Raw genomic sequence first — 27311 nt, 5'->3', positions numbered from 1 at the left:
GCGGTCGGGTTTCAAGAAATTTGAACTTCCTCACCAAATAAAAAAAAATCATAACAAAACTTTTGTAAAAACACAATGTACCACTGGGAATGACTTTTTCAAACCCTGAGCTTGTGTAAAGCAAAAAAATATCACTCAAGACATTTACATCTGCTGCCAAGACAAACAAACAGAAAAACAAATGCCGTTGCTATCGCTCTCAGTGTTCGAATCCCCAGAATTGCTTGAAGGGATGTCGTTTTCCTTACAAATATCATCCTCACTCTCACGCTCATGGTGGTCTAAAATATCTTCTTCACTGTCATCCAAAAAATCGGAAAAAACTTCCCCAAGAACATCGCTTGTGCAACGTTCTATGACTTCGTCAAATGAAATGTAAGCCGACGCCATTTTTAGATGGAATACAAATCGAAGACGCAAGTTATTTGGTGGAGAAATGGTGTAAATCGAGCAATAATATCCAGCGAAGAACACAACGAAGGAGAAACATGACCGGACGTCCTATAATAATCTTTAGTGACCACGAAAAGACTTTGGAGGGGTCTCCACAGATACCTAAGTGGGTAAGGGTAAGTAGCGGACGAATTCGTCCGTTTGCCAACGAAAGGGTTAAAAGAACTATGAAAACAATTTCCATAATTTTTCTCTATTAGAAACTATTGTGTAAACATTTAATTATATTAGGATAAATACAAAAAACTACAAATGACTGAGCACACATCTCTGTGATTTCTAAAGTGTCCACAAATAGATGCCATTTTGCATAATGTTCTGAAGCAAGTTAGTTATGTCATGGAGGGACCAATTATGCAAACTACATGTAGTTTACCTGGTAAGGTAGGTTCCTTTTCCATCAGAATAAAATGATGCAGTTATAAGGAGAGCTTCAAGTTTAGCTAGCACAAGAAGAAATTCTTCCCTGGACACTGCAGATAAGCTTTCACTGTGAATCCAAGAACTCTAAATAAAAATAAAGCACAGCAAATGGTCATGTTATGTCGTACATGCAAATGTGACAATTGGGTTAGTTCAGGCTTCTAGTTTTAAGGAAAGCATGACTAAAGCACATGTACAATGCTGTACACTCAAAGTAGATGTAGAACGCAATGGGATTTTGAATTATTCCCATAATTTTCTCCTTTTACATGTATATCAATTGGTAATTTTAAATTTTGATGTAGGTCGCTCATAACGAAGTCAGTGTTCATACCACTGTCAAGATTACCTGTCCTTTTGCCATAATTTAGTAAAATGGTCACGTTTTAATTGTCTTTAAAAATAGTGAAGACAAAGTTCCAATGCATTTAAGAATTTTACCGGATTTTCTATGGAAAGAGGTACGTTTTGCCTGTTTCAATACAAACATCAGTCTATATATAGATTTTTGTGAATTGATGGATCTATATCTGTGCTATTTTAAAAGGCATGACCTTCAAACCTGGCCTATTTACTAATTTTAAGGTGTTTTCAGAAGTGCTGATGTATTTTTGTTACCTGCCAGGCTTAAGCTACATCACAATTTAAAATTACCATCTGATGATAACGGTCAATAATAATAATAAATAAATTATATTGTCTTCAGGTACAATAACTGATATTCCACATGGACTTACATCAGTGCAACATTATTTTGTTGCTCACAAATTATTTTCGAAATGCTGATGAACAAGTATTCACATTCGTGTTGCATAATAATTTACAAAAAAGAAATAATGACATCATAACACTGTTGGCTCCATTATTGTTGAATTTTACATTGTAATGATTAAGTGGGGTTTTGAATTACTGTTGCACATGTCAACAATAATCACATACTAACAATTTAAGCAGATAAAATTTTAATATTATTAAAAGACATATTTATTGTCATCCACCTCTTTCATTAATACTGTCCTAGTTGTTAGCTGGTCAGCTGCCACAATCATCAGGGCATGCTCAATAGAAATATTCTTCACTCCCTATGGTAAAAAAAGAATAATAATTATGTTAGTAAGTGCTTATTAGGTTACGGCTTAAAATGTACAAATTAATACAGACCAAGCAAAGGTCATTCCAGCAGCCGTTTTACTTCTCAGTGCTTTACATGTACATGTTCTACAAACAACTGTTATCCAGTTTGTCAATGGTCAGATGGATAATTACTCTGTATACATCATGGTGTGAGTTAATCACAATCATGGAATTTAATTTGCTACGACTGTCATTCTACCATGTGAATAGCTGACTGGAATGTACACCAGACAACCATGTAACAACTGCCAATTGAAAAAGAAGTTCTTATCCACCAAATATCAAGGAAATATCTACAGTCAAACCTTTCGAAATGACAACATCTAACAAAAAATTGAATCACAGCCTCCCTTCTGAGAAAAAGAGACTGAAGCCTGTTTGTTTATTGGTGAGAATAGTGTTTATACCTTCAAGATAATTTTTGGTTGTGATGAGTGCAGGGTTCCATTCAATAATTGTTTGAAATAAAGTTTCAGAGTCAGGTTTCCACCATAAGCTTCAACCTGTAGGAAAAAAACAAATAGTCAAGAATATTAAAATGATGACCAGTAGTACAGAATACAGAAACAATAATTTTAAAACTAGATTCTCCCTCCATGGGTAAAATAAGGCTCATGCATAGCTTAAGTAAGCAAATCACAATTATTTTGACAACCAAGAAAGTAGCCATTTTGCAATTCATGTATTACTGAGAAAATATAATATCAAGTCATGGCTCAGGAAAGTGACAAGTTTAATTTAAAGGCCCATGTTCACCCAAGAGACATTGCGCGCCGAGCTGAATTTCGCACAGTCGAAAATTCAGAAAATTACCAGCGAGCGCTAAATAGCGAAAGTAATCCACATTCATCGAGCTCATTTCCTGGAATATCACTATTTTTCGTGTCACTAAGCTTTGTATAATATCCTCCCGCTTTATTTATGTAGATATTTTCAAGAACAGCCTTCGTGTGGAAAGGAAAATTGGAAAATCGTCGGTCGCTTCTAAGTAACATCTCGCCGTTGACAATGTAGTTGTACAGTTGTTATTCCGAAGGAATGTATTCGTCTCGCTCTTATTCTGAAACAAAGAAGCCGAAGGATTTGTTGTGTCCATGCATGCATCTGTTGTAGCGATGTTCCTGATTTCTACGGATGTCTGACCTTAACACGTAAGTTTTTTAGCTCCATTCGATTTTATTCTCCCGATTCATGTACACAGCGTTGCGAAGAGACGTAATAAACTGTATGGTTTGCTAGGTAGCGTTCCTTCGTCTTATTGGCACAGGCAAATAAATTAAAATACTCATTTGCTTAGTAAGCTGCAGATTCATTCGTAGCATCGTTGCTTTATCATCAAAGGTAGAAATAATTTCATGATAGTAAAATAGACCGGATCGGCGCAGCCCACTATAATTTTAAAAGCGATATTAACTGAGCTAACGAGTCCAGCACTGTTAATTTCATTTCATGTCAGCTTTTAAAATAATCGAAAGGACACTTTAAGATTACTGTCTAACTTAAACAACAATAGAATGAAAATCTTCGGACAAAATTATTTAATGTTGAGGGCTGCCGGCTTCAACTGTTCGACTGTTTCGCCGCGTCGCTTAAAGGAATGAATGCAGAAAAACGAACCAAACCTCGAATTTCATTTGCCGGGAATTTTACACAAAGGAGTACAAAGAACTCGAGCGCTTTGGAGAGTACATGTTTCTTGTAGGTATAGAGATTAAAATAAATCGGAGCGACTGAAACGAAATCAACCAGTCCGATTTGCGTGGTCTGATTTATTTTGAATGCGCCAGGACTTTCATCCCAGCGGGAATATTCTGGTAAACCAATCAGATCGCAAGACTAAACAATAGAAGCGCTTTTAAACAATAACAAACGGCCGCAAAGCCGAATGGGTGAAACTGGGCCTTTAAGCTTATTACTACCTCAACAGTAACATTATATTTTTTCAAATTGGACACAACAGACAGGCAAAATGTAGGTATATAAATTATACTGATATACAGCGGCCACTCGTTTGGTCAAACAAGATTCACGTTGCTGTTCTGGAGAGAAATTAGGGGCTTGTCTTCTCTGGAACTCTTACCAAGCTGCGATCAGTGAAGTTAGATATTGCCTGCCAGTAAAGAGTGTCATTGGTTGAGATGTTTGCTGCAACCATTTCCACAGGTGTGCTTTCATGCTGAGAGAAAAAGAATTTGATTTATAAGACAGACTGTTACTGACAGAATTTAATTCACACAAGGACAACAGGGAAGATGTAGTACTCAGCAAGGAAGTTTACTTATTATAAATTTCTCTTTGCAAAGTTATAACCTCACCATTACAGAGACTTCAGAAAGTTCAACAGAGCTTTGGCTTTCAACAGCTGGTGCTAACCTCCAAACACCAAGGTCAACTTCTCGCTGAAAATATGCAATAACAATTAAGTTAACACGAAGAGGGAAAAAATTACAACGATTTTGCAAATTAAGCTGGTATAGTGAAATCCCTCATTACTGACACCCGCTTCATACGGACATTAGTTATTACGGACAGTTTTCTTGGTCCCGCTCCATACAATTTGCTTAAAATAAACCCACTTAATAAGGACACTGTCATACGGGACACTTTTTCTGGTCCCAACAGTCTCCATAATAACAGGTTTGACTGTATTTGAAAGGAATGAGATCAGATAATGTAAAAGAAATCCATAAGTGACAGTATCCGGTAACTGCCGACCGGTTGGCTCAGTTGGTTGAGCATCGGGTGCGGGAGGTCGTGGGTTTAAACCCTGGCCGGACCAACACTCAGGGTCTTTAAATAACTGAGGAGAAAGTGCTGCCTTTGTAATGGCACCTGCAAATGGTTAGACTTTCTAGTCTTTTCGGATAAGGACAATAAACCGTAGGCCCCGTCTCACAACACTTCAATGTTCATAACCCTGTGGGACATAAATAACCCACACACTCAACACAAAGAATAGAGCATGGAGTTCCTGGTGTGCTGGTCTGGTCTTTGTACTATTTCCTGATTTCATGGGTTGGGTGGGTTGAGGTCGCTAATGGACTGATAGCAGCTGCCAGCGCCTATATATACTGATGTCCGATCTCAGCCTTGCACTGAACTAATGTAAACCGCATTTGAATCTGTACATAGAAAATGCAGTACATAAAAACCATTACCATTACCAGCCATTATCCAAGGTATTTACTAATAACGTGTTACTAACATTATCCTACCTGTTTTCTGTAACGCATTGTGCTGCTACAGTTTGCAGTGATTCCCATACACACACAGTTTATACATCCTTCAGGATTACTGCTCGTCAGATAGAAAAATCCACTTTTACACTCATCACATAGCAAACCAGCAGAGTTGTTCTGACAAAAAAGAAAAGAGTTAATGTTAATAGTAAAACTGTACTGCTGCAGCCTGCCTCCCCCCTATAATTTATACTCTTATAATTTATTATATTTTTGTGGTACTGGTGTCCAAGTGGGTGCCCACTGTTTCTGTTGAGAAAGGAGTTGGGTTAGGGATAGATGCAGACGTAAGAGGTATAAACTAAGAGAGCTACATGTATGCATTAGAGTGAGCTCTGTGGGCTTTGTTTATAGAGGATTAGCTGGTCATCAATGAGGGTCCTTTCTTACTTTGATTCTAATACCCCAGGCACCTAGCCCTTTCTACAGTGGAGAATATGCTGTCTATAAAGGCAATAATTAATTTTATAAAAAACTGTGAATTTTAGCTGTTGTAAGCAGAGTACAAATTGACAAGTGAAATGAATAGCAAGCTGTTTCTCACCTTACAAGGGCACTGCCCAGATGACTTGGTGCACACTTCATTCAAGCTTCCATCACCATCACAAGAACATGGAGAACAGCCCTGACTGGAGAAATTCTTGTAACCATCCATGCATTCTGTGCATTTGTCATTCTGCACACCAGGCTGACAGCTATTAAGGTTACAACATTAGAAATGTTAGTTGTCAATCTTGTTATAGAGCTTGAGTGACGTGCAATCTTCAGAGGATAACAGTACATTGACAAAGATAAGCACTACAGCTGTTAATGTAAGTTGTGGTTATACCTGCAAACTCCTGTGGTGAGATTACATTGTAAATCCGTTGATCCAATTTTGCTGCAGTTACAGGCCTGGACAGAAATAAGATAGTTACATTTAGTTGACATTAATTTATACAGACGGTTAAAAAATACTAGAACCTAAACAATAACTCAATCTGGGAAAAAAAAAAACCAAGTGCATAATTATGGGTACTTATTAATATTTCGCGTGTGTTGACTCCTATAAATGTTTATTATTGTCTAAAGGCCAAACCATACTTCCAACAATTAAAACTAGTTTTGACAGACAACCAAACAATTGTCATTGATAAGCAGCTGTTCATGTAGCAAATAGTGGTACATATTCTATAAAAAATTAATATATATGCAATTATTAACATAAATATAATTACAGCTGTCAGTAGTACTTAGTTCCAGGATATTTAGCCAGAATCTTCACTTGCACCCTTTTCACATTGAGCCCTTCAGTTTCTAATAAAATGAGCCAAATACAACACTGGTGGATCTGGTCAACATTAAGTTGACAGCCCCAATCAAAATGCAAGTTATAATAATCGTACCAGCACCACAGAAAGTTGCCTTGTTGTTCATAATTTCAATACAGACATTGTAGAATGATGTGAAAATCATTACCTGGCAACCAGCAGTCTCATTCCATGACCAGAATGTGTGATTGCATTGGTCGCAAGTGCGACCAATGGTGTTTGGAGGGCACACACACTGTCCGCTTACTGCATCACACACTTTGTTCTGACCATCACAACCACATTCTGAAGAAATCAAAACATGAGAATGAGTTGTGACTGAAACTGTCATTTGGACATAGAAAGAAACTTATTTTGAAAACACCGGGAAGATTTCGGTCACCTGCATGGTTTCATTTGGCAACAACACAATGAGAGAAACAATATTTACAGTGATTCTTAAAAGGAAAATATATATATTATGGACTCTCACTGTTTGTTATTCAATCATCACAGGAGCCACCGAACCTTTCCACTCTACCCATTACTTAGGCCATTTTTAACCCTTCCAAATAATCTGGGAATGAACTCTTTTGAGTCACAATGTTTTGTCAATTGGTGTAAAAAGTTTGAATGATAAGATTACCAAAAGAATGTACACTTTTCATCGCATTGCTTAGATTATTGGAAGGAAAAGTATGAGAGAAATTTAATAAGTGATTTGTGCGTTAAGTTTATAGAGGAATCAGCCATAAGTGACAAGCTCATATTATTTTCTCAAACTCTCCCGTATTCATCATGATTCTTGATAATTGAGCCTTGATTCTCTAAACTCAACTCTCACAAGTTTTGCCTAACAAGAATCGAGTTGAAGATTGAGACTCAAAAAACTGTCTATTTACTTTTGACTGGTACTGTGTGTTACATTGCATACATGTATGATACTAAAGTGTAACAGACCAGTGTCCCAGGCATGCAGGTTTCACTGCGTCCAGTTGTTCAAAGCCCTGTGAGTTAAGTGAGTTAAGCTAATCCTGGATTAACGAGAACTTTGATTCTAGTTTAATTACTAAACAATAAAGATTTTTCAAAAAGATTTTTTGTCCCTCAGTTTTGACATTGAATTTCCTTAACCATTAGCTTAAAATTAGATTTTAAACGCATTTTAACAAGCGAGCTGGAAACCTCGGTTAACTGTCAATCAGCTATTAGCATTAATCGGCTTTTGAACAACCCGGCCTAGGTGTTTAATGAGTGTAAATGTTACCTGAACATCCTTGTGAAGAGAAATTATAGAATCCAGCAATACATTTGTCACATGTCCTTCCTGTCACTCCAGGCTTACAATGACACTGGCCGCCATACTTCTGACATGTGCTGTTTACTGAACCGGTCACGTCACATTCGCATGCTACAGTTAACAATACACAGAATCTGTTAGTTTGATTGGTCCTATTGTAAGGAGTGGTAGGGGATGTTAGACTTCCTCTTGCATGTTCATGTTCATTCATGTGTAATAGGTGGGCCATGAAATCATACAATTACCAAGTAAATAACAACTTACAGCAGTTGTAAATGCCATTACATACTGATATCCAGTATCGATCATCACCTCTCAATTACCGTCGATTGCATCTAAGCATGGACACGAGACAAAGAAACGTGTTCTAATAGGGTGCCAGACATGATGTGTTTTGTCACCAAACATTAATTTTGAAGTTTGACAGTTGTTAAGCAAACTGTCATGCCAGATCAGCGCGTTCCTGCACTCACAATCTTATTTCGTTTTTCTCAACTTGCAGGCATATTTCTTGCTCAGAAACAGCATAGTTGTCTCCAGAAAGTATTCTTAACATCTAAAAATGGTTGCAAAGAATATTTTGTTGAGCAAAAACAAATCAAGTCAACAACAGCCCCCTACTCCATTAACTTCGAATATTTGGGGCCAAAACATATCATGTTTGCACCCAACTTAGAACATGTTTTTCCCTCCCGTGTACACGCTTAGATGCAACTGATGGTAAATTAACCTTCAAGTTTTAAAAGTCACCAGCATTTAATTTCTTTTACTTTAAGGGGAAGGGTTCACATTTCAGCACATGTGCATGGATCTAAATGCTTTTTTCTCTTTTTATTAACTTTATGGCCTTAAAAATCCCACTCACATGTACTTCAGCTATCACATTCTATAATTAGTCCAAGCAAAATGACTGATGACCAAAATTCACAGAAAATGCTAGTGGATTGTACCCATATTGTCGATAGAGAATTTAGTGTTCACCTGAAAATTAATTCCACAGTTGATGTGTTAAATAGCACAATCATAAGAAAAAATTACCACCTGAGTTAACCTATTCCCTTCCGAATGGTTCATAAACAACAAATTAAATTAAACAGGCTTGGGTCATAGCAAGCAAAGGTGAAAAAGTATTTTGATTCATGGACAATTGTGCAGAACCATGAACCCCACCCTTTAAGGCCCCTTTATAGTCATTCTCAAGGACAGGAATATCACATGTGAGGTCCATATTGAACATACACTGTACATGTATGCACCACCACAAGATCAATAAAAAGTACATAACTTATGTAGGCCTTTTATGACACATTAAGCCTCCGCTACTTCTTACTGCTAGAGTAACTTAATGTTATGCACCTCTATGGAGCACCGAGATAATTTGGAACTGCATGCACCAAATCTTTGGGACAGAAAGAAACCAGTGGAAAGGAATAAACTTACCCAAGGCTCTACCAAGGTAGTTGACTGTGATGGAGAAAACTTGAGCAAGACAAAACTCTTCCCTTTCAGTTCCAACACCCATGTCATTGTCTACAACGGAACAATTGGCCAAGAAATCCTCCATAGTAGAATTCCTAAGTAACGTTGGATGATAAAACTCTTGTGGTAATGCAACCACGCTGATTGGTGTAAACTGAGTGACTGACGCTCCATTAGTTACATTGACCATCACTGAGCCAGTTAGAGACATTTCTCCAAGTACCACTGACAAGTTGAAATAGCAACGCTGAGCACAGCTGTTAAGGGTCACCTGAGCTACCTTTGACTCTACACTGATCACCACTCTGACACTAGAGGCACTCGTGTAAGAGAGAATAAGGGTAAACCTTCCACTTGACCTCACTCCTTGGACAATGTTCACTGCTGTCGTCCATGTCTTATTTCCCTTGAGCAACAGGAAAAGCAAAAGCAGGAATAAAAGGAACATACAGATAAGATTTTGTGATTGTTTTTAATTATTTTTATTTTTTATTTTCCCTGAAAAGTGAGTGAGTAATACATTTAACTAAGAAATAGCTACTGGCAGTGATTAAACTTTGCACAAATTTTTATTTTTTCTCTAGAATAATAATTATTATATAATATAAATCCAGTCCCTCATGATCGGTATGTAAATGAACAAGTGAACTAAGTCACTGGAAGTAAACATTTGAGAGGAAGTACTGTAACAAAACATTCTGATAGTTTCATAACTTATTTACTACTAACAGTATATTTGGGTAAAAGGTGGAAATCTTGGATAATTTTCAATTTGGTCTACTGTAATCTCTTTACGGCATTTGATGATGGAAAATGGCAACAAAAATATGGAAAGCAATTGAAAGCCGTGCATGTTTGATTAAATGACAAATATGATGTTTTAGACATTGACAATGTCTTGACTCTCTCTCTCTCTCTCTCTCTTTGTCATCCTCATTGCCCCATGTGAGGCAATGAGGATAAGACAAACAAAGAAACTGGGTAACCTTGAAAATTTATACCTGTTGAGAAGTGATGACATCTGAACCTACACTGCTGATGAAGTGAAGACTGGGAAAATAGAATCCACTTTTAGGGCTGAAAGAAGAGGAAATTCAAGTAACACATCAATGGAAACTGTATGCTAATTAAACTTGTCATAAAATAATTAAGTGAATTCTAAAGATTGTACACGTAAGTTGATTTTTAACTTCATTCAGTTTCAGATCAGGTAGAATGATACTAACCTGTCACACTGTTGCTGTGTGACATTTCCTTTACATTCACACTGACCAGATGTCTTGTTACATACAGGCCCATAAGCTCCTCCAACATCACAGTCACACTCTGAAAATTAACGTATCAAGAAATATTATTTAAATAGCAAAGATAACAAAGGTCATAAGCTTGCTGGTCTTTTACCACAATAGCCAGTTCATTACAGAATAAGAGACTTTTTGATATTCCTACATGTAGGACAGATTGATTTTTAAGGATTCTTTCATCATTAATAATAAAGCCATAGCATATGATTATTTGTGTGACAGTGAAGATATTTTTTTAAAATATTAATTCATATTAAGTTTTTTCAATCTACCTATTATATGTTGTAATTATCTATTAAATACTATTCTATCACTTTAGACATGTACATGTAATTCAGTTGCTGAGACTGCAAAGTGTGTATTATCCAATAAACTATTTATCAATTATAATTATATTATTACCAGGCACTGTGCACAGTTATAGTCAGTCTGTGTTTGATCACTTTTAGTGTGATCACTGTCTTGGCCCGATATGAATGGATTGATGACCTTCATTTGAACATTAGATGACATGTTAATGCTTAAAACAGCTTGTGGGGTAATGTAAAAATCTAATACTAAAGTTACCTTAGTTTAATTAAACTTAATTATTTACAATGTACGATTAATTCACATGAACTAAAGGAAATCAGTTATAAACCTGTCTTTATGTTTCAAATGGACTGTTGAAGCTGATGTTGCCAAAAAATTAAAAACTTTTAAATGTATTCATTAATTAGCTGAGGGTGTAGACTTTAAGTTCAATGACCTTATATGCAGATCAGAAAGATGTTATAATGATAGGTTGAGAAATCAAAGGCTCCTGTGAGCCAACTCGTGAATGCAGATGGCACATCAGTAATTGAAATTAAGATGGCTACAGACACTACCTTGAAAGCTAAAAGAAATTATATATCTTTGCCTGATCATGTAAAGAGATATTATAACCATTCTTGTACTATAAAAAAATGATTGTTAACTTATTCCCTACTCATTGTTTAAGTTTATTCTGATGCGTCGATTAAAAACTTTTCACGTTTTTTTATTCAAAGTTCATGTCGATACTTCACTAATAATATTGAATTTAAGACACCACACTTTGTGGAAAAACAAAAAAACCTATAACTTTGCTCAGATTCAACAAAAAATCTCCATTCTTGCACTAAAACGATTGTCAAACTATTCTCTACAGATTGAATAAAATTATTCTGATGCGTCGTGAAAAAATTTTCTCATTTCTTTTTTTTTTTTTTTTTTTCACTAATTGAGTTTACGACCCAGGACTTTCTGAAAAACTGAAAAAACTTATAACTTTGCTCAGATTTAACAAAAAATCTCCATTCTTGCACTGAATGATCGTTAAATTATTCTCTACAGATTGAATAAGATTATTCTGATGCGGCGTGGACAAAAAAATTTTCTCAGGTTTTTACACTTATAATTGAGTTTAAAACTCATTAACTGCGCATGCCCGAAAGTTAACAACCGAACCAACCCACCAACCAACCAAGTGAAACCCCACCACCGCTATAACTCGTTTATTGCGCATGTGCGCATTCACAAATTAAAAACTGTTATAATATACACTGTAAGAATGAATTACCTGTGCACCCATAAACATTATCTTCACGGAGGTCATAGTATGTGTCTTTACAAGTCAAGCAACGTGGTCCCTCAACGTTTTTCTTACATGGACAATGACCACCTACTCCTGGCTCACAAACATTTGAGCCATTCACTGTGCCAGGCTGGTGACATGTGCATTCTATGAAACAAAACAAAAATACAAGCAAACAAATAACGATCAAATTAAATTAATCTGATTAAATACCAGATTTAATTAATTTTAAGTAAGTATATTAAATTTTGATGCCTGCAGTTTGATTCTTATAATTTTCTTTTATATTCAGATTATACAAGGTTTGAAAAAATCCAAACCAAAACCCAGTTTAAACCACATTAATATTAAAGGCCCACATTCACCCAAGATGTATTGCATGCCGAGGAACAGTTTTCATATATGAAACCCCCCCCCCCACATTTTATTTGAGCGAGAGTCGAGTGAGAAAGCAATAAGCGATCACGAACATTGTTTCCCTCCAGCACGAGTCATACAGGAAACCCGCATGAACCACTTGAATTTTTACAGCCAATAAGATCACGTGTTTGGACAATACAGCATTTCAAAACAAAAACAAATGACCGCAATGACTCGTGGGTGAAGGTGGGCCTTTAAGCATTGACCATATTAAAGAAATCTGCAGTCACATTGCCTGTCAGAGTGTTCATTTTTTATTCTGGGAGCTCAATGGGAAGGCATGAAATGGGGACGATTTATCTGATATTGACCAATTGCAATACATAATAATATTATTATTACTGTATGAGAAAAATATAAAATGTATTGAATTTCATTAATTAACGGGAAGTGAACAGAGGAATACAGTGAGGGTTTAGTTCAACCTGTGCAGTTCATGGAAATCTCAGAAAATGCTTATTTAAATAATGCTTTGTCAACAGCCTTGCAGTCTTTAATCTTTGCTTGCCTACCACAAATCTCCCAGGATAGGAAGGATTATTTGAATAAGGCAGTTACAAGCTAGCTACATGTAATAACATAAAATAGGGATGGCCATCATGGGACGGGAATGCTTACAGTAAATAAACCTTAAATCCAGGGAACTTTCTTAAGGGAGGCAGGGGACAGAGCTAATATAGCAAAAGAGCATGTAAACAAATCATTATCAGTGGTAAACATTTCCAGGAATGCCTTAATGAGGAAGTGCTTGCAAGGCATTTTGACATACCAGTATACTGTTTAATTCACAAAGGTACAACTGTTATGTGTTGATTGTAGAACCTTGTTATTAACAATCAACAGGCTAAGAATAGTTGATTGTATAAATAACGCTTAATTAGCCCTAATAGCCGTCAGCATCTTCTCCACGAAAATTATGCCACTTCAATAAGTATACTGGTAACCAAGATGGCACAAGAATAAAGAAAATGATCACTAAAATCTCCTAACAAGCATTGTAAGAAATACATGGAGACCAGTGAGGAGAATTTCTATGTCCATATTTTGAGCCTTAAGGGTTAATACTGACTTTATCGGTTATTTAAAATAAAAATGGAGGCCACATTTTGTCAGGTCAATACAAACAATTGAAGGGGTGCGCGGAAGAAGGCCCTAAGTGACTTTTGATGTAAGGTCAAATTCTCCTTTTATTTCACAAGCAAAAACAAGAAAATTGGGAAGGAGAATCTAGCAGTTTATCAGAAGTCACTTAGGGCTTTTTTCCAGGCACCCCTTCAATTGGCCATGTACAAATAATACTGAAGAGGTGCTATGGATGAGTCTTTGTAAGGGAGGCTTTTTTTATATACCTCTATGGTTATTTTTGAAATTCAGGGTTACTGTGTTGTCTTGATAAAAATGACATAATTTCCCATCAGAATATAACTAATAAGGTTAAAATTACCTTGACAACCCTCAGGGTTTTCTGCTGACAAATTGTGGTATCCTGGTTTACAAAGATCACAACGCCTTCCCATGGTGTTATTTTTACAGAAACAGTCTCCAGGTTGCTGAAAGAATCAGAACTCTATCAAAATTTTGGCCTTACAGTGTACATTTGCTAATAAAAGGATTGACGTTGAGTGGTACAAATAATAAGTTTGAAAACAAAGCCATCTAGCCTGTCAGAACCACCATAAATATAAACCAGACTTACCATTCCAGGGCGTGGGGGAACAATTGTGTGATCTCTAATGCAGTCCAGATACAGCACACCTGGGAGAGTAACATTGCTTGTCCCTGCAATGCTGCAATTACACTCTGAAGGGAGAAAATCAGTGTATAATTTATGTATTCTAGTTATCACATCATTACAAAAACTGCATGTTCATGTATGCATAAATTATGCTGAAAGCTAAATCAAAGTTTCTTTCACAGTTTCTGGGTCTCTACAAAACAACATATTTTGTGACAGCTACATGCATGCATGTGTTAGCAAGTCATGTTTTAACTAATTATTAAAACAACTAGAGACAAGGTGGAATATGAGGTCTACCTTTGCAAGCATCTCTAACCCAGTGTGACTTGTTTCTTGGTCTGTAGTAAAATGGTATGCACTTTTCGCAATTTATTCCCTCAGTATTATCCTAGAGGAAATAGCAAAACATGCAAATAATATATTAAATCATCAGGAATATTTTCATACCAGAGCGAAAAAAAATACTTCCAAAATATGGGACTTTTTATGATGCATTAATTAATTATGCAATTTCAAATTGAGCAAAATCTTCACTGATGCATATAAGGGAAGTGGTCAAAACTTCTATCCTCAAACAGGACCCACCAAACTACAAAACAGATGGTGGCCTCTGCCTGGACCCCAAAAGATGGTGCCTTTATTGCATAGCCACCTCTATTCAGCTGTAAAAAATGGCAAAGACTCATTCAAACCTCACAAGTTTCTCTTGTTGATTTAGCAATGTTTACTCTTGCTACAGGTGTCGACTAAACTCAAATTTTAAAGCATATAAAATTTTGTTGGTAATGTTCATGAATGATATAGGTGGTGTCTTCAATAACCCCCCTAACTAGACCAGATAAGGTGCATGTAGGACCTCTTTGAACAAACTTGTTATGACCAGTTCCCTACAATGCATAATAAAGCTGCCCATTTTTGCTGATCAGAAATTATTTTTGTGTTCTAAATTTATTTAGCTTCCTAATTACCTGTAGAAGAACTACTACTATGGAAATCTGGTAGGGGAAATTCTGATGAACAGCTTATGCCATGTTTAGACTCGAGCATTTTACCAAGGTATAAGAATTTACTTACCTAGGTAAACATTTTGTGTGTGTAAACAGCAACCGATACCTTGGTAAATGCCACCCGAGGCAATAGAACTTTGACTAAGGTAAAATCTTTAATAGAATGTGATCAGGCATGGCTTAGGTTGGTAACCAAGGTCAAGATTCATGACAGATATATCCGCTTGTGGCGGCATAATATTTCACTCCCAGCAGTGTCCAGATTGCGCGATAATCATGTTTTCAACAACGCGTTTGTTTGTTGTTGTTACCAGCCATGGCAGAAAACAGAGACATCTAGATAATAATATTATTATTCTCCTTATGACGGACAATCCATCAAATAAAGTATAGCATTCATTTGTATTTTTTACTGTTTGTATTATTTTATATTTTCTTGAGGCAACCTTCCAGTTTATACTCTGGGAAGATGCATATTCAACGTATCTGCAATTTTACGCATAAAATAATCCATATCCAGCATACAATCTGCAAACTGCATTTTTGCTGCAGTATTATGAAATGAGGTCCTGTATGCAGATGATGCCACCACATTCTACACCTGCTTCTGCCCCTGTCTTCCATATTATTGTGATCATCCAGATTCAAGCCCAGTGCAAAACAAGAAAAAATTGATGGAATAGCCCACCTTGTATTTTTTAATTTGATTTTAAGTAGAATCAACCGTTTTCGCTTGAACCTGTTCAGGTGCTGTAGCAGTTTAAACAGCTGCCTAGATCTTGAGGCTTCTGTTTGCTGCTCAAGAAAGAGAAATAAGAAGCGATGATCACGAAAGCCACCGCTTTACTTCTTCAAGCAAGTAACTATGTTTTTCAAAATTCCTGCTTTTTCAATTTGTTTGTGAGAGGCCGGTGCAAGTATTGACAGATCAACTTCAAGGGTTATTTGAGCCACTACTGTGTACACACTGTATGAATTTACCAAGATTTGGTAACTTGACCTTAGTAAATGTTTACCCTCAAATATTCAGGTGTAAACACAGCATTACATAACACAGTTTCAATTCACCTCACAGTCTTGGCAGACTCCTCCTCCTGAATAGTTCCCATGGATGTCTAAGCTCTTATTCATCTGTGCAACTGTTTCATTGTAAACACACACCTCACTGTGGTTGTGGCAGTTGCAACCTAAAAAAAAAATTATTACCTTTTTTTTACATATTTTAACACCAGTCCAAAGTTTTTTCTTTTTTTCACTGAAAACATACATTGTAGCATTCAAATCGCCTGAAGATGACTGCTAGGGATTACCAACACCTACAGTATGTGCATTAAACTGGTTACTTATATCATACAGTAAACATTATTTTATACATAATGTAGTACAAGAGTGTTACTTGTATTAAAGACTTTGTAATCTAGCAAGCATTACCATGCATCTGTTGAAATTAATTAATGCCTGTGGATGTCTACCATTTCATGCTTTCATATTTTGGCAAAATCTGAGACAGTTGGCAAACATCTATTAAGTCTCCAATTACCTTGGATTTCCACACATTTTGAAACCAAGCTTACATACATGTACATGTATTTATATAAACCCCTCGATCCTCACATTGGAATAACATGATGTACTGAAAATGTATTTAGTAGAAATCATGCAAAGATTGAAGTAACTCATTTACTATTTATAATCTTAAGTTGCAGCACCCTTTATATCATACAATTTAGCACCTAATAACCAGTGAATGTAGCTTGAGACATACGTTCACATGCAGCATCTGGGTCAGCAACAAGTGGACCTTTATTTCCTGGTTTCCATGGATACTGGTTGTAAGCGGGACAGCAGGTGCCACAGTCTATGCCGCAAGCTCCAACCTGGCACTGACACACATTGTCACCAAGTGTGTCATTATAGCGGCACTCCAATCCATTGCCTTGTCCATTGCACAGGCAGTACGCATCAACTTCAACTTCTCTCACAGCATAGTGATGCTGCAAAAGTAAGAAAAAAAAAAGTTTAAGCAAGCTGTACTTGAGGTAATTGCTATGGATCAGATATGTTTTAGATCAAAATATTTACTTATACTAGTGTAAGTCACTATGTATAAATTGGTTATGTCATTGTATTGCCTACTGAACGATTTGCCCACAGAAGCATTCAACCAACCATAAAATAATTATGGTACCAGCATTAACATCAAACTCCCAAAACCAGTGAAGACTAGCAACCTGGTAAAATTCTTCACAGAATCCTTTATGATCCTAGGATTAAGTTTGCAGATCCTATGCAAAATCCTTCAAGATCTGTTCAAGATCCCTCAACATCCTGCAACACACAGTACGGTATATACAAGGACCTCCAGCAACTTTCAGGAAGTTGGCATTTTGTTCAAGGGTCTTTACAAGATTATATGCACAATCACTGAAGATTTCTAAATTAATTGATGATTAGAAGAGTAGGTCCTTAAGCATTGCTCTAAAAATTCTATAAGGTCAACATGCAGATCAAAGATGCCTTGAGACTGTTTCCAAATATCTTTACCAGCTGAGGGTAACTGCATGTACCAGTTGCTAACTTCAATTTACTCTATTCGCTAATAATATAGCCTCACATAATATGTTACTAGGCACTTGTATCCTAGAGAGGCTGTATTATGGAGGGAAAAGTATTAAAGCCAATGGATCAAAAGCCTGGAAAAGAAACCATGTCATTGTTGACAAGTGGCTATCGTAGGAAGGTTGAGGTTTGACAGTTACAGTACATGGAAATTGTACATAAACCTGCAATTTTTCAAAGGAAAGCCTAAGGCTTTGGTCCATGTATGTTAAAAAGGTGTTTTGCATTCAAAGAAATGTTTTGTTCACAGGTGATATTCATCATTGCAATACTAGACATTGCAATTCATTTTACTTATTTCCCTGTAGAACGAATATCAGACAGTTTGCAATAAGTTTTCAAGGACCTAAACTCAGTGTACCTTTAATTCAGAATGCTAAATTAAGATCATTTCTCCTAAATGGACTACAGTACTCCTGTTTTAAACGTTCTGTTTTATGTTTTGCTGCCTGTGTGTGTTTAATTGTGTACTTGCTTTTTAATGTAAATGCATGATACATGTAAATTAAATAAGCTAGGCCTAAATTAAAATCCTGATTTCAAAGTTGTATTTTTTTTTTGAGGAGCCTGTTAAGCTTGCATAAGCCCCAATGGTTTCTCTATGGGCATCCTCGCCATATGTTTCTCTCTCTTTTGTTATTTATTTATCTTTTATATTTTAATACATTGTATATATTTATCTTGTAACAATGTGCAAGAATAATGGCAAAACATAAATAAATAAACTGAAACTGAAAGGGGTTGGTGTGGTGGTTAATTGAACATTTTGGGTTAACTTGAAGGTTACAATGTATGCATGCATTAATATCAGAGCACTCCTGTGTCTTAGTTTGGGCTTTACTTTCATGTCAAATAACTATAAATTAATATAAATATATACGACCGCTGGATAAATTTACAGTGAAAATACTTTCAATTGCTAATATTCTAACATACCCATCTGACAGCCAAGACATCAAAGATTCGCACCAGTGACATAAACTGCAGACGAATGTTGGTGACATTCATCCAATTCTGTTGTGATTAATGATTGAGATAAAATTACATTGTGTGTAAGTTTCAAATAGTCACAACTGTGTTTAACACATTACAGCTACATAATGATAAAATAACGCAACTCAGAACCACATTCTTTTTACCAAATTTCCGTATATGCTTTCTTCAAGCCATCATCTATACATGTACTTTCAGGGTCTGAAATTGCGCTTTCCTGGTCGCCAATGCAACTAAAAATTTTGCACTGGCGACCAGAATTTCACAACTGGTCGCCAACAACGATTAACTATTTCATGCCACGATCATCATACAAACAATAACTTTGATTTTCAGCCAAATCGATTTAAATAAAATTCAAAGCCGCCCCCCAATTGGTCACTTACTTTTTACCTTTCCGCTGATTTTGAAGTATAAAACCGATTTTCCTGTTGTTATAAATCTACCAAAACGTTTCACAGCTATGATCAGCGTGTTTGTATTTAATCTTATTCGTTAGCAGAAAAATCGCCATTGCGGCCCCAAATGCGTTCTCTTCGTTCTGATTCTTAAAAGAAAAATTGGCAACCAAAAAGTTTGGTTTGTGTTTTACTGCGAAGGAAAAATGTTATTGACACTTTTTGGCGACCACATTTTTCCATATGGCGACTGAAAAAAAAATATTCAGTCGCCAGTTGGCCCTTGCCTAAAAAAGTTAATTTCGGATCCTGCACTTTAGTTTATAAGTAAAGCCAAGTCATCAAAAACATTGTTTGTTTTAAAGTTAGGAAACTGTTTCAACATTTTCTTTAGGGCATGTGCACAAAACAAAATTTTGAGGTGCTTTCACACAAAAAAAATTGGAAGGCTTTATAATTTTGTTACAAATTAAGAATCAATGTTGTAACAAACCAGTAATTTATCAGATGGACTGTTGACATCTCCTCTTGGCCCAACCACAAACAAGGTTACCTGAAAGACAAATAATAAAACAATAGTTCAATTAATCAAACTGGAAGCCTTTACAACTGAGAATACTGAGAATAAAGAGGCAGTCTGACATGTCCAATTACTCTTGGGGGCATCATGGGTGACCAGGTAATGTGGTAAGAAAGTCTGTACATGGAAAATTGCATGAACACTACAAAAAACAATTCACAAATTTATGAGATTTGTGAACTTAGTTCACTGGAAAACAAACACTGACTTCAAAATGCCAATTCATTATCCTTATTGTTTAGCTCACACCTTTTAAATAATTGATTATGACAAATTATAAATCTCAGTACTATGCCAATGGTAAACCAACTTGGTAGTATTGATGACAAATAATAGTGGTGATAATATAAATTTAACTATTTAATGATGAAGATGACAAAGATATGGTGATTTTAAAAACATAAAGTCATTTCCCGTAAAAGGAAAAACATAAAATAGTGACAGCTGAACAATTACCTTATCATCACGATCAACAGCCTCTGATGTGTACATCATACAAAGCACCTGATCGACTCTCACTGGATTGTTTGCATTTGGTGTATTAAACTTCTCTTGACATTCATCAACAGATGAGACAAAATAATGCCATGGCCTGTAACTCTGACCATAGTCACTGGACTTGTAGAAGGCAAGTTGACCAGGACGGTAATATTCACCAAATTTAATCACCACCTGATTCACATAGTAATACTAGCAGAAAAGAATGCAAAATTCATTAAAAAAGACTTTACGAAAAAATGCAATTCAATCATTAATACCCAACACAAGTTGTGCACTTAAAATTGAATTACGAAATTTATGTACAGCTGCTATAAAATCACTCCAGAATAATTAATAAGTAAACATGCTCGCAGCATAATTTTTAGAATTCTCTATACACTTATTCACCATTATTTTTAGAGTGCAGCCATAAACCCATCTGCTACAAGTATGTGTACGTAGACACTGCTGGGACAAAAAAAAGGAAGTGTTATGACATAATGAGGTATCGGAATCGTCAGTGAGCAAGTGTCCCTAAGGCAGTAGCCCTAAGGTAAATGATTGGAGCCAGTACTGCCAGAAAAGTCAGCTGTCGAATCTCTTTATGGTGGCTTAAACTCATCACCAGCAATAGATGAGCTTGGGAACAGGTGCCTAAAGGTAGTGGAGCCTGGCTGAACTTTGGCGGCAAGGAGGTATCCATGGCAACCCTGCGAACGGCCACCACCTGACACCATCACACTGAATAAATCAGTGGAGGTACTGTAGGGAGGGAGCGGGAGCAAAATCACAGCAGCAGACAAACAGTTAACTGCAGCTAAGCAAATGCAAACAGCGAATGACCTTTGGGCGAGCAAAGCAACAAAAACAACTGCATGAAAGCGACACAGAGTGTCCCTGCTAGATCTCCCGGGCCACCCCCTGTGACCAGTGCATGGGAAAACTGCTGACCTGCATTGTTTCGAGCTTAATTTAGCCTAAATTTCATTTAGCCTCATCAAATACTACAGTAAAATTCACTGCGATGATCACTTCTCATCTTCATCTACATCCGCAGTTCATATATGAATCATTTCATATACTTCACATCACAGTATCTTTAGTTATCAACTCAGTAGATAAAACCAAATAAATGATTATTTTGTTTCCACTCCTTCAACAACAGAGCACCACAGCATCCATTTTGAAACTAACTCCTTTATCCCTAAAGCAGTGACATTTGACATAAAAAATAATTATCTCTTACAACCTGTAGTTCCATTGGAAAAAATGAAAGAAAGTCATAGAAAAGTGGTACATGATGAGTTAACAAGAGAACCTTAGAGGCTTTGTAGAAAATATAGATTATGACACTTAAAAAAAAAGAGTGAACGAAAGCCAAACAGAATAATTATAATCCATCTACACCCAGCTTCTAGCTTTGTTGGCCCAGTTGCACCATCTTTAGAATCTGAACACAGGGGAGGATAAATACATCTTATTTGATGGTTTTACATAATTTATTATTCCACTATTATGTCATTTCACCAAATAAGGTCAAGAGAATGCGCAAAATATGAGACCGTAATACACTGTAGTGTCCCGGTTTGACCGGTTTACAACAGAGCGAATACGGACGGAAAAGGCAGAAAAAAGGAGCAACAATGTCCGGACTGGACGAAGAATAGTTTTTGAAACGATGCAGACTCGAAAACAAGTTTCACTTGTCATTTATCTTTTCATTTTATCTAATCAAATTAAAGACATTTAACTGGCTTTCTGTGTTGTTTACATCATTCGTACGCGCCATATACCGATGGACAGTTGATGCCGGATGCATTTGAAAACTGTTACCAAAACAGAGAAGCCAAAATAACAAAATCTTTTTGTAGTGGAATAATAAATCTCTTATTCGATGGTTTTACATATAATACTCGCGGACATTTTGCTCATTGCTCGTATTTTTCCTCGCCCCTTCGGGGCTCGGAAAAATACTACGCAACTCGCAAAATATCCGCACGTATTATATGTAAAACCATCGAATAAGATATATATACTGCGCAGATATTTTCCGAGCCCTGAAGGAGCGAGGAAAAATATGAGCAATGAGCAAAATGTCTGTGCGTATTTTATGTAAAACTATTGAATAAGAGATTTATTATTCCAAAGAGAAAAGATTTTGTTATTTTGGTTTCTCTTTTCTGGTAAGAGTGTCGAAATGCACCTAGCATTATCTGTCCATCCAGCTGTCTATCAGTATATGGTGCGTGCGAATGACGTAAACACAGAAAGCCCGTTGAAATGTCATTGCCCATTTTTGCTCTGTTGTAAACCAGTCAAACAGGAGCACTACGTAGTGTATTATGGATTTATATTTTGCGCCTTCTTTTGACCTTTATTTTGTGGAATGACATAATAGTGGAATAATAAAATACCAGAACTTTCTGTCACTTGTGATGTCATTCGTGCATCTTGAATTCACGAAAGTTCTCAAAATCTTCTACACCAATCAAAATGTGAGTTTTACTCTAGTCATTGAATGATTTCAGTTACTAGATCTGTTTGACTACAGGAGCAAATATGTTTTACCAGAATTTGGTTTAGTCAATCAAATTTATAAGGTAAATTGGCAAACGTAAAGAGATACAAACGTTGCCATTTCGAGCGTTAGCCTTCACATTCTTTAGAGTGAATGCTATTATAGGGGCCTTCAGATCAGATCATGAGTGCGACTTTCAAATTTCAAATTAGACACATCCCCAGAACTCACTCTCCTTCCCGTTGTTTACCAGCAGATAAGGAGATCTTAGAAACAAGATTGGTGTGACAAGCGATTATCTAAACCACGCAAACTAGATTTAAACAGTCGTACTCGTACTCAATGACTCATGGTCGAAGCCGAATCTGAAGGTCCCTAATAAATTATGATGACTGTAAATGGTTTTTCAGACAAGCCCAAAAAATTAATACTCATACGAAGATTAAGTCTTGTCGACAAGTTAAAATGGACTTCATTTAATACTTTGCTCTGTCCAATAAAATTGATAACTGCGTAAACCATGGCAGGCACCGCTGTGCTCGAAGAAGCCTAAACAGCTCAGGCAAATTTAGTAACGAAGGAATTTGATTGTATTCAACGGCATAACAACGTAAGGTCGATCACCAAAAGACTCTCGAGTGATTTCTGATCTTTCACAACCGTCTAGTCAGTACAGTATCGCTGTAGAAAAACCAAACACAGAATACCTGCGTTTACAATGAAAACAAGATCAGTTGTCGTGAAAACCAACGCGCTCATGGCCGCGGATTTGGAGCCAGCTGCAGATAGCTGTAGAAAATTTTATAATCCAACATTACGTGCAATCTCTTACCTTTTGATGCGGTCCTCGTAAGTCAATTGTGATGGATACTTTATCTATAGATGCTGGGGATTGCCACCATGTTGAAAGATCCCCATCCACCATTTTTGAGGCGTTATGCGAAAGGGTCGTATTTGAGGCATCGCAGGTAGACAGTGTCCTACGCCTCAGTGGTTTAAGACGTTCCACAACGCTATAATACTCTTCCGCAGGAGAGCCACAAGTTGCATTTGCTCTAACAGATTTATACAAAGCCACATTTGCGGCCTGAGTTAACAAGACAAGATGGCTAGCTGCAAATAACAGCCAAATCAAATCAGTTGACCATTTCGCCATCTTGAAGTTTGGCGTTTGATCTATGGAAACGTTTGGCCGCTGCTAAGGAAGTGACATTTGATCGTTTGTATAAACAGTCATAAATTATGCAAATACGCAAATTTGAACATAAAGTAACGGTCTCGTCATACATTAGTAATTTACGGTAATTTAAAATGTTATTCAACCAACTCGTTTCTCGAAAAAAATTGAAGGCTGCTGGAAGAAAGCGGTGAAGCTGGCGCGCGCATTTTCTCCCCTTGGTTCAGTCGAATTTTTTAAAAAAAATTTACAACAAAAAAAGAAAATGACAAAGAAAGTCTTAGTAGCCAGGCCAGGCCAAGTTCGTGGGACATCGTCAATCATTCGAATAACCAATGCCAGAAGATCCATATGCAGAAAACGGAATGGGTGAATTCATTGAGGTGAACCGAAAAAAAAATTTCGTAAACGGAAGTAGTCAAAACTACTTTAATCGAGTAAGACCCACCAAACCATAGCCACAATCCTATCCTCAAGTAAAATATGAAAATAAGATTCAAGCCTCCCTTTTATTGTTTATCTAGCAATACTGATTCTTGTCAGCTGAATATTTCGGTGTCAGCTGTGTAAAAAAGAGTGGCAATCCTGCGCGACTCCCTCGCGCATCGCGCGTGTTCAGTTTCGCTTATTTAAGGACGGTGCCTACTAATACCGAAGTATTTTTATGCGGTTTATGACTATGCGAGAAAAGCAGATCTTAGCAAGGCCTTTTGGAATCCTAAAAGGAAATTGGGGGTAACCATGCACTTTTTCAGAGTTAACTAAGCAATAATATCTCTAAAAAGCGCCAAAATACAAAGCAATGTATGGGATTTTTTCCTAACTTGAAGTTTAATTATCTCTGAAAAATTCATGGTTACCCCCAATTTTCTTTTGGGATACCAAAAGCATTTGCTACGTTCTGCTTTCTCCGAATAGTTTTAGACCGCGCAAAAATATTCCTGTATTAGCTGGCACCACCCATAGGAAACCCGAGTATCTCGAGATGCGCAGAACGTATGCGCAGTAACAATAGTAGGCACCGTCCTTTAATTTAACGCACTAGTATGTCTTTCACCGCTAAAGTGGTTTTGTTTGTTTGTTTTCTTTTTGCGTTTTAGCTTTGTGCTACTCCCATGTATTTGTCGTCGGTTTAGAGGATTTGATAGAGCCTTGTATTTAACCATCGTATGTTTAACATCAAACGGATCATTAGAGTTGCCGCAAGTCGACTTTTTTTTTGCGAAGAAGTCACAATTGTGAGCAACGAACATCGCCAGAACGAGGGAACTAAAACCAATATAACACAAAGAGTGAAGAGGGAAAATAATATTGGAAAGGGCTTTTAGAAAGTCTAACGGATCATTTCTGACTGACGAGTTCTGTTTCTCCTATTTTTAAATCTCTCCATTGTGGTTATGACTTCTTTTTCTGTGTGTTTAAAACCCTTTTTTGCCGGGTGGGGGTCGAATTTGAACCCACAGGAGACGATTAAAATGTCCCCTCCCTAGACGGGCGAAGACTGCTCTAATGAAGCAGCAAACGCTTTTACATTGTTCAGCGGTTCCCACATAGCAATTCAACCAATTCAAAGTTAGTGTAGATGGCACAAGTAGTGGATTAAACGCCCTTTCTTATATGTTTTATGAGGAAAGGTGGTAAAAGTTTTGAGAAAAAGAAGTGAAAAGTGGCAAATTTAGTTCCTCATTTGCATATTTGCACAAATTATGCAAATTACTGTCGTTGCCATGGTCACATGAATAAAGTATTTGTTGTTGTTGTCGTTTACGTGACTATTGTATTTGCCATTTCCCCACCATGTACAATACACCCCTACTTATTCTAAGAGAACTCTCTAAAGAAAGGGAAATTTTTCAACATTGTATTATTTTTGTTCCAAAAAATTCTCAGCAGAAAAGGTTAACGACGGTGTTTTTAATGTCCAATAAGGACATTTCAGCTGGGTTTGGTTCGGCTTGTTTAAGTGCGTGATAGTTTTAACTTCCTTTCTTGCTGAGATTTGTGCAATTATAGGACATGAATCATTGCTTGGACCGTGCAAATTACCTTATTTCTGTAGTTGCTGTGATGCCGTGAGTAGCACAGTCCTTAAAAACAAATTTAGCTCTGAAAGACAAACTCGGCGTGTAAGCTATAACACGCGTGAGGGAGTGACGCAGGCTTGTCACTCTGTATAATACTGTTGATTTGTTAGTATACCAGTTTCAACTTTAAATTGGAAACACAAATCTTATTTCTTTCTTTTATTTAAACAAATATTTATAGAGGAAGTATTCAGTTCAACATAGACTGGTTTAATGAAGTCCTGTATCGTGACTTAGTGTTATAATAAAAAATTTACATTACACGCTACATTACAATTATTCAGTTTAGATTAAGGATGGAAACCATAGATTGGTTTTACAGTGTTGGCGAGGGCAGTTTTAAATCAAGGGGGTTGGAAATACATCAGTCGATCCAACTTCCCCCCCCCCCCCCCCCCACAACACCTAACTAGTTGTTCAAATTTATGCCCCCGGCTTGGGTAGTCTGTAGCTAAAGGTCAAGCTGCAGAAACTCTTTTAAAAACGCTCCACTCAATTAACGGATTTTGGGGTAGTTGTTGGATGTGGCCAAGTGGATCAGCCCGACACTTGTTAAGTTCATTAACAGTTTTTCTTTACTAACTTAAATGATTCCTCTACTTTTTCCGTAACTTACAGCAATCAAAGAATATTACAAGACATATATCACATATAACTGGACCTGTACTACTAGTACTATAGTACTAAAAGGCATCATCACGTTGCCACAACTACAACTTTGTCCCTATCATTCCACTATGTTTTACGTAAATGGAAAAAGTATAGCTCCTTTTAACCTAGAATAAAGGTAAATCACATTTGTATAACCAACTTGCACGCATAGCAATATGATCAGATGATCATGGCATAGTTTTCTAAGATATCTGAACTACGAAAATTCTACATACAGCTTCCAAATTGGGTATCTAAATTATTTAATCTCAATTACTAACACGAACCATGCAAGGTATATGTTGTGGTTCAATTTTATCCTTGGGTTGAATTTTATCTTCCTATTGTTCTTGGGTATGGTAATGTATGATAATGAGCTTGAAACAGTGGAAAATAAAATTTAAACCAACGATAAAATTGAACCACAA

General features: G+C 36.6%; 1 protein-coding gene and 1 long non-coding RNA gene across 4 annotated transcripts in view; one reads left to right on the top strand and one right to left on the bottom strand.

Moving 5' to 3' along the window:
• The window catches only part of LOC146476779 (laminin subunit alpha-like), a 54051-nt gene extending 29761 nt beyond the window's left edge, over positions 1-24290 (bottom strand). Inside the window, exons 1-23 of one of the 3 annotated variants that reach the window (XM_085113921.1) lie at positions 23804-24290; positions 20430-20663; positions 19887-19946; positions 18939-19016; positions 17149-17377; positions 16452-16570; positions 14674-14764; positions 14335-14438; positions 14083-14188; positions 12204-12365; positions 10544-10643; positions 10319-10394; positions 9195-9723; positions 7806-7949; positions 6708-6844; positions 6079-6143; positions 5794-5944; positions 5226-5366; positions 4326-4409; positions 4091-4186; positions 2418-2513; positions 1875-1958; positions 830-960 (exon numbers count right to left, since the gene is read on the bottom strand). In XM_085113921.1, the coding sequence (XP_084970047.1) occupies positions 830-960; positions 1875-1958; positions 2418-2513; positions 4091-4186; positions 4326-4409; positions 5226-5366; positions 5794-5944; positions 6079-6143; positions 6708-6844; positions 7806-7949; positions 9195-9723; positions 10319-10394; positions 10544-10643; positions 12204-12365; positions 14083-14188; positions 14335-14438; positions 14674-14764; positions 16452-16570; positions 17149-17377; positions 18939-19016; positions 19887-19946; positions 20430-20663; positions 23804-24127 (3341 nt within the window). In that variant the 5' untranslated portion in view covers positions 24128-24290. Of the gene's footprint in view, positions 1-829; positions 961-1874; positions 1959-2417; positions 2514-4090; positions 4187-4325; positions 4410-5225; positions 5367-5793; positions 5945-6078; positions 6144-6707; positions 6845-7805; positions 7950-9194; positions 9724-10318; positions 10395-10543; positions 10644-12203; positions 12366-14082; positions 14189-14334; positions 14439-14673; positions 14765-16451; positions 16571-17148; positions 17378-18938; positions 19017-19886; positions 19947-20429; positions 20664-23803 lie in introns of those variants that run through there. The other 2 variants (XM_085113922.1, XM_085113923.1) reach the window with 2 other exon arrangements.
• LOC146476769 (uncharacterized) overlaps positions 3089-27311 on the top strand; it is a 178435-nt gene continuing 154212 nt past the window's right edge. The window contains exon 1 of the long non-coding RNA XR_014865471.1: positions 3089-3161. This is a non-coding gene — a long non-coding RNA (uncharacterized LOC146476769). The remainder of the gene's footprint in view (positions 3162-27311) is intronic.

Source organism: Pavona decussata, unplaced genomic scaffold, assembly GCF_977016875.1.
Source record: "Pavona decussata unplaced genomic scaffold, jaPavDecu1.1 SCAFFOLD_72, whole genome shotgun sequence".
Taxonomy (NCBI): domain Eukaryota; kingdom Metazoa; phylum Cnidaria; class Anthozoa; order Scleractinia; family Agariciidae; genus Pavona; species Pavona decussata.
The sequence above is the reverse complement of the archived record's forward strand: the minus strand, read 5'-3'. Positions and strand labels throughout refer to the sequence as shown.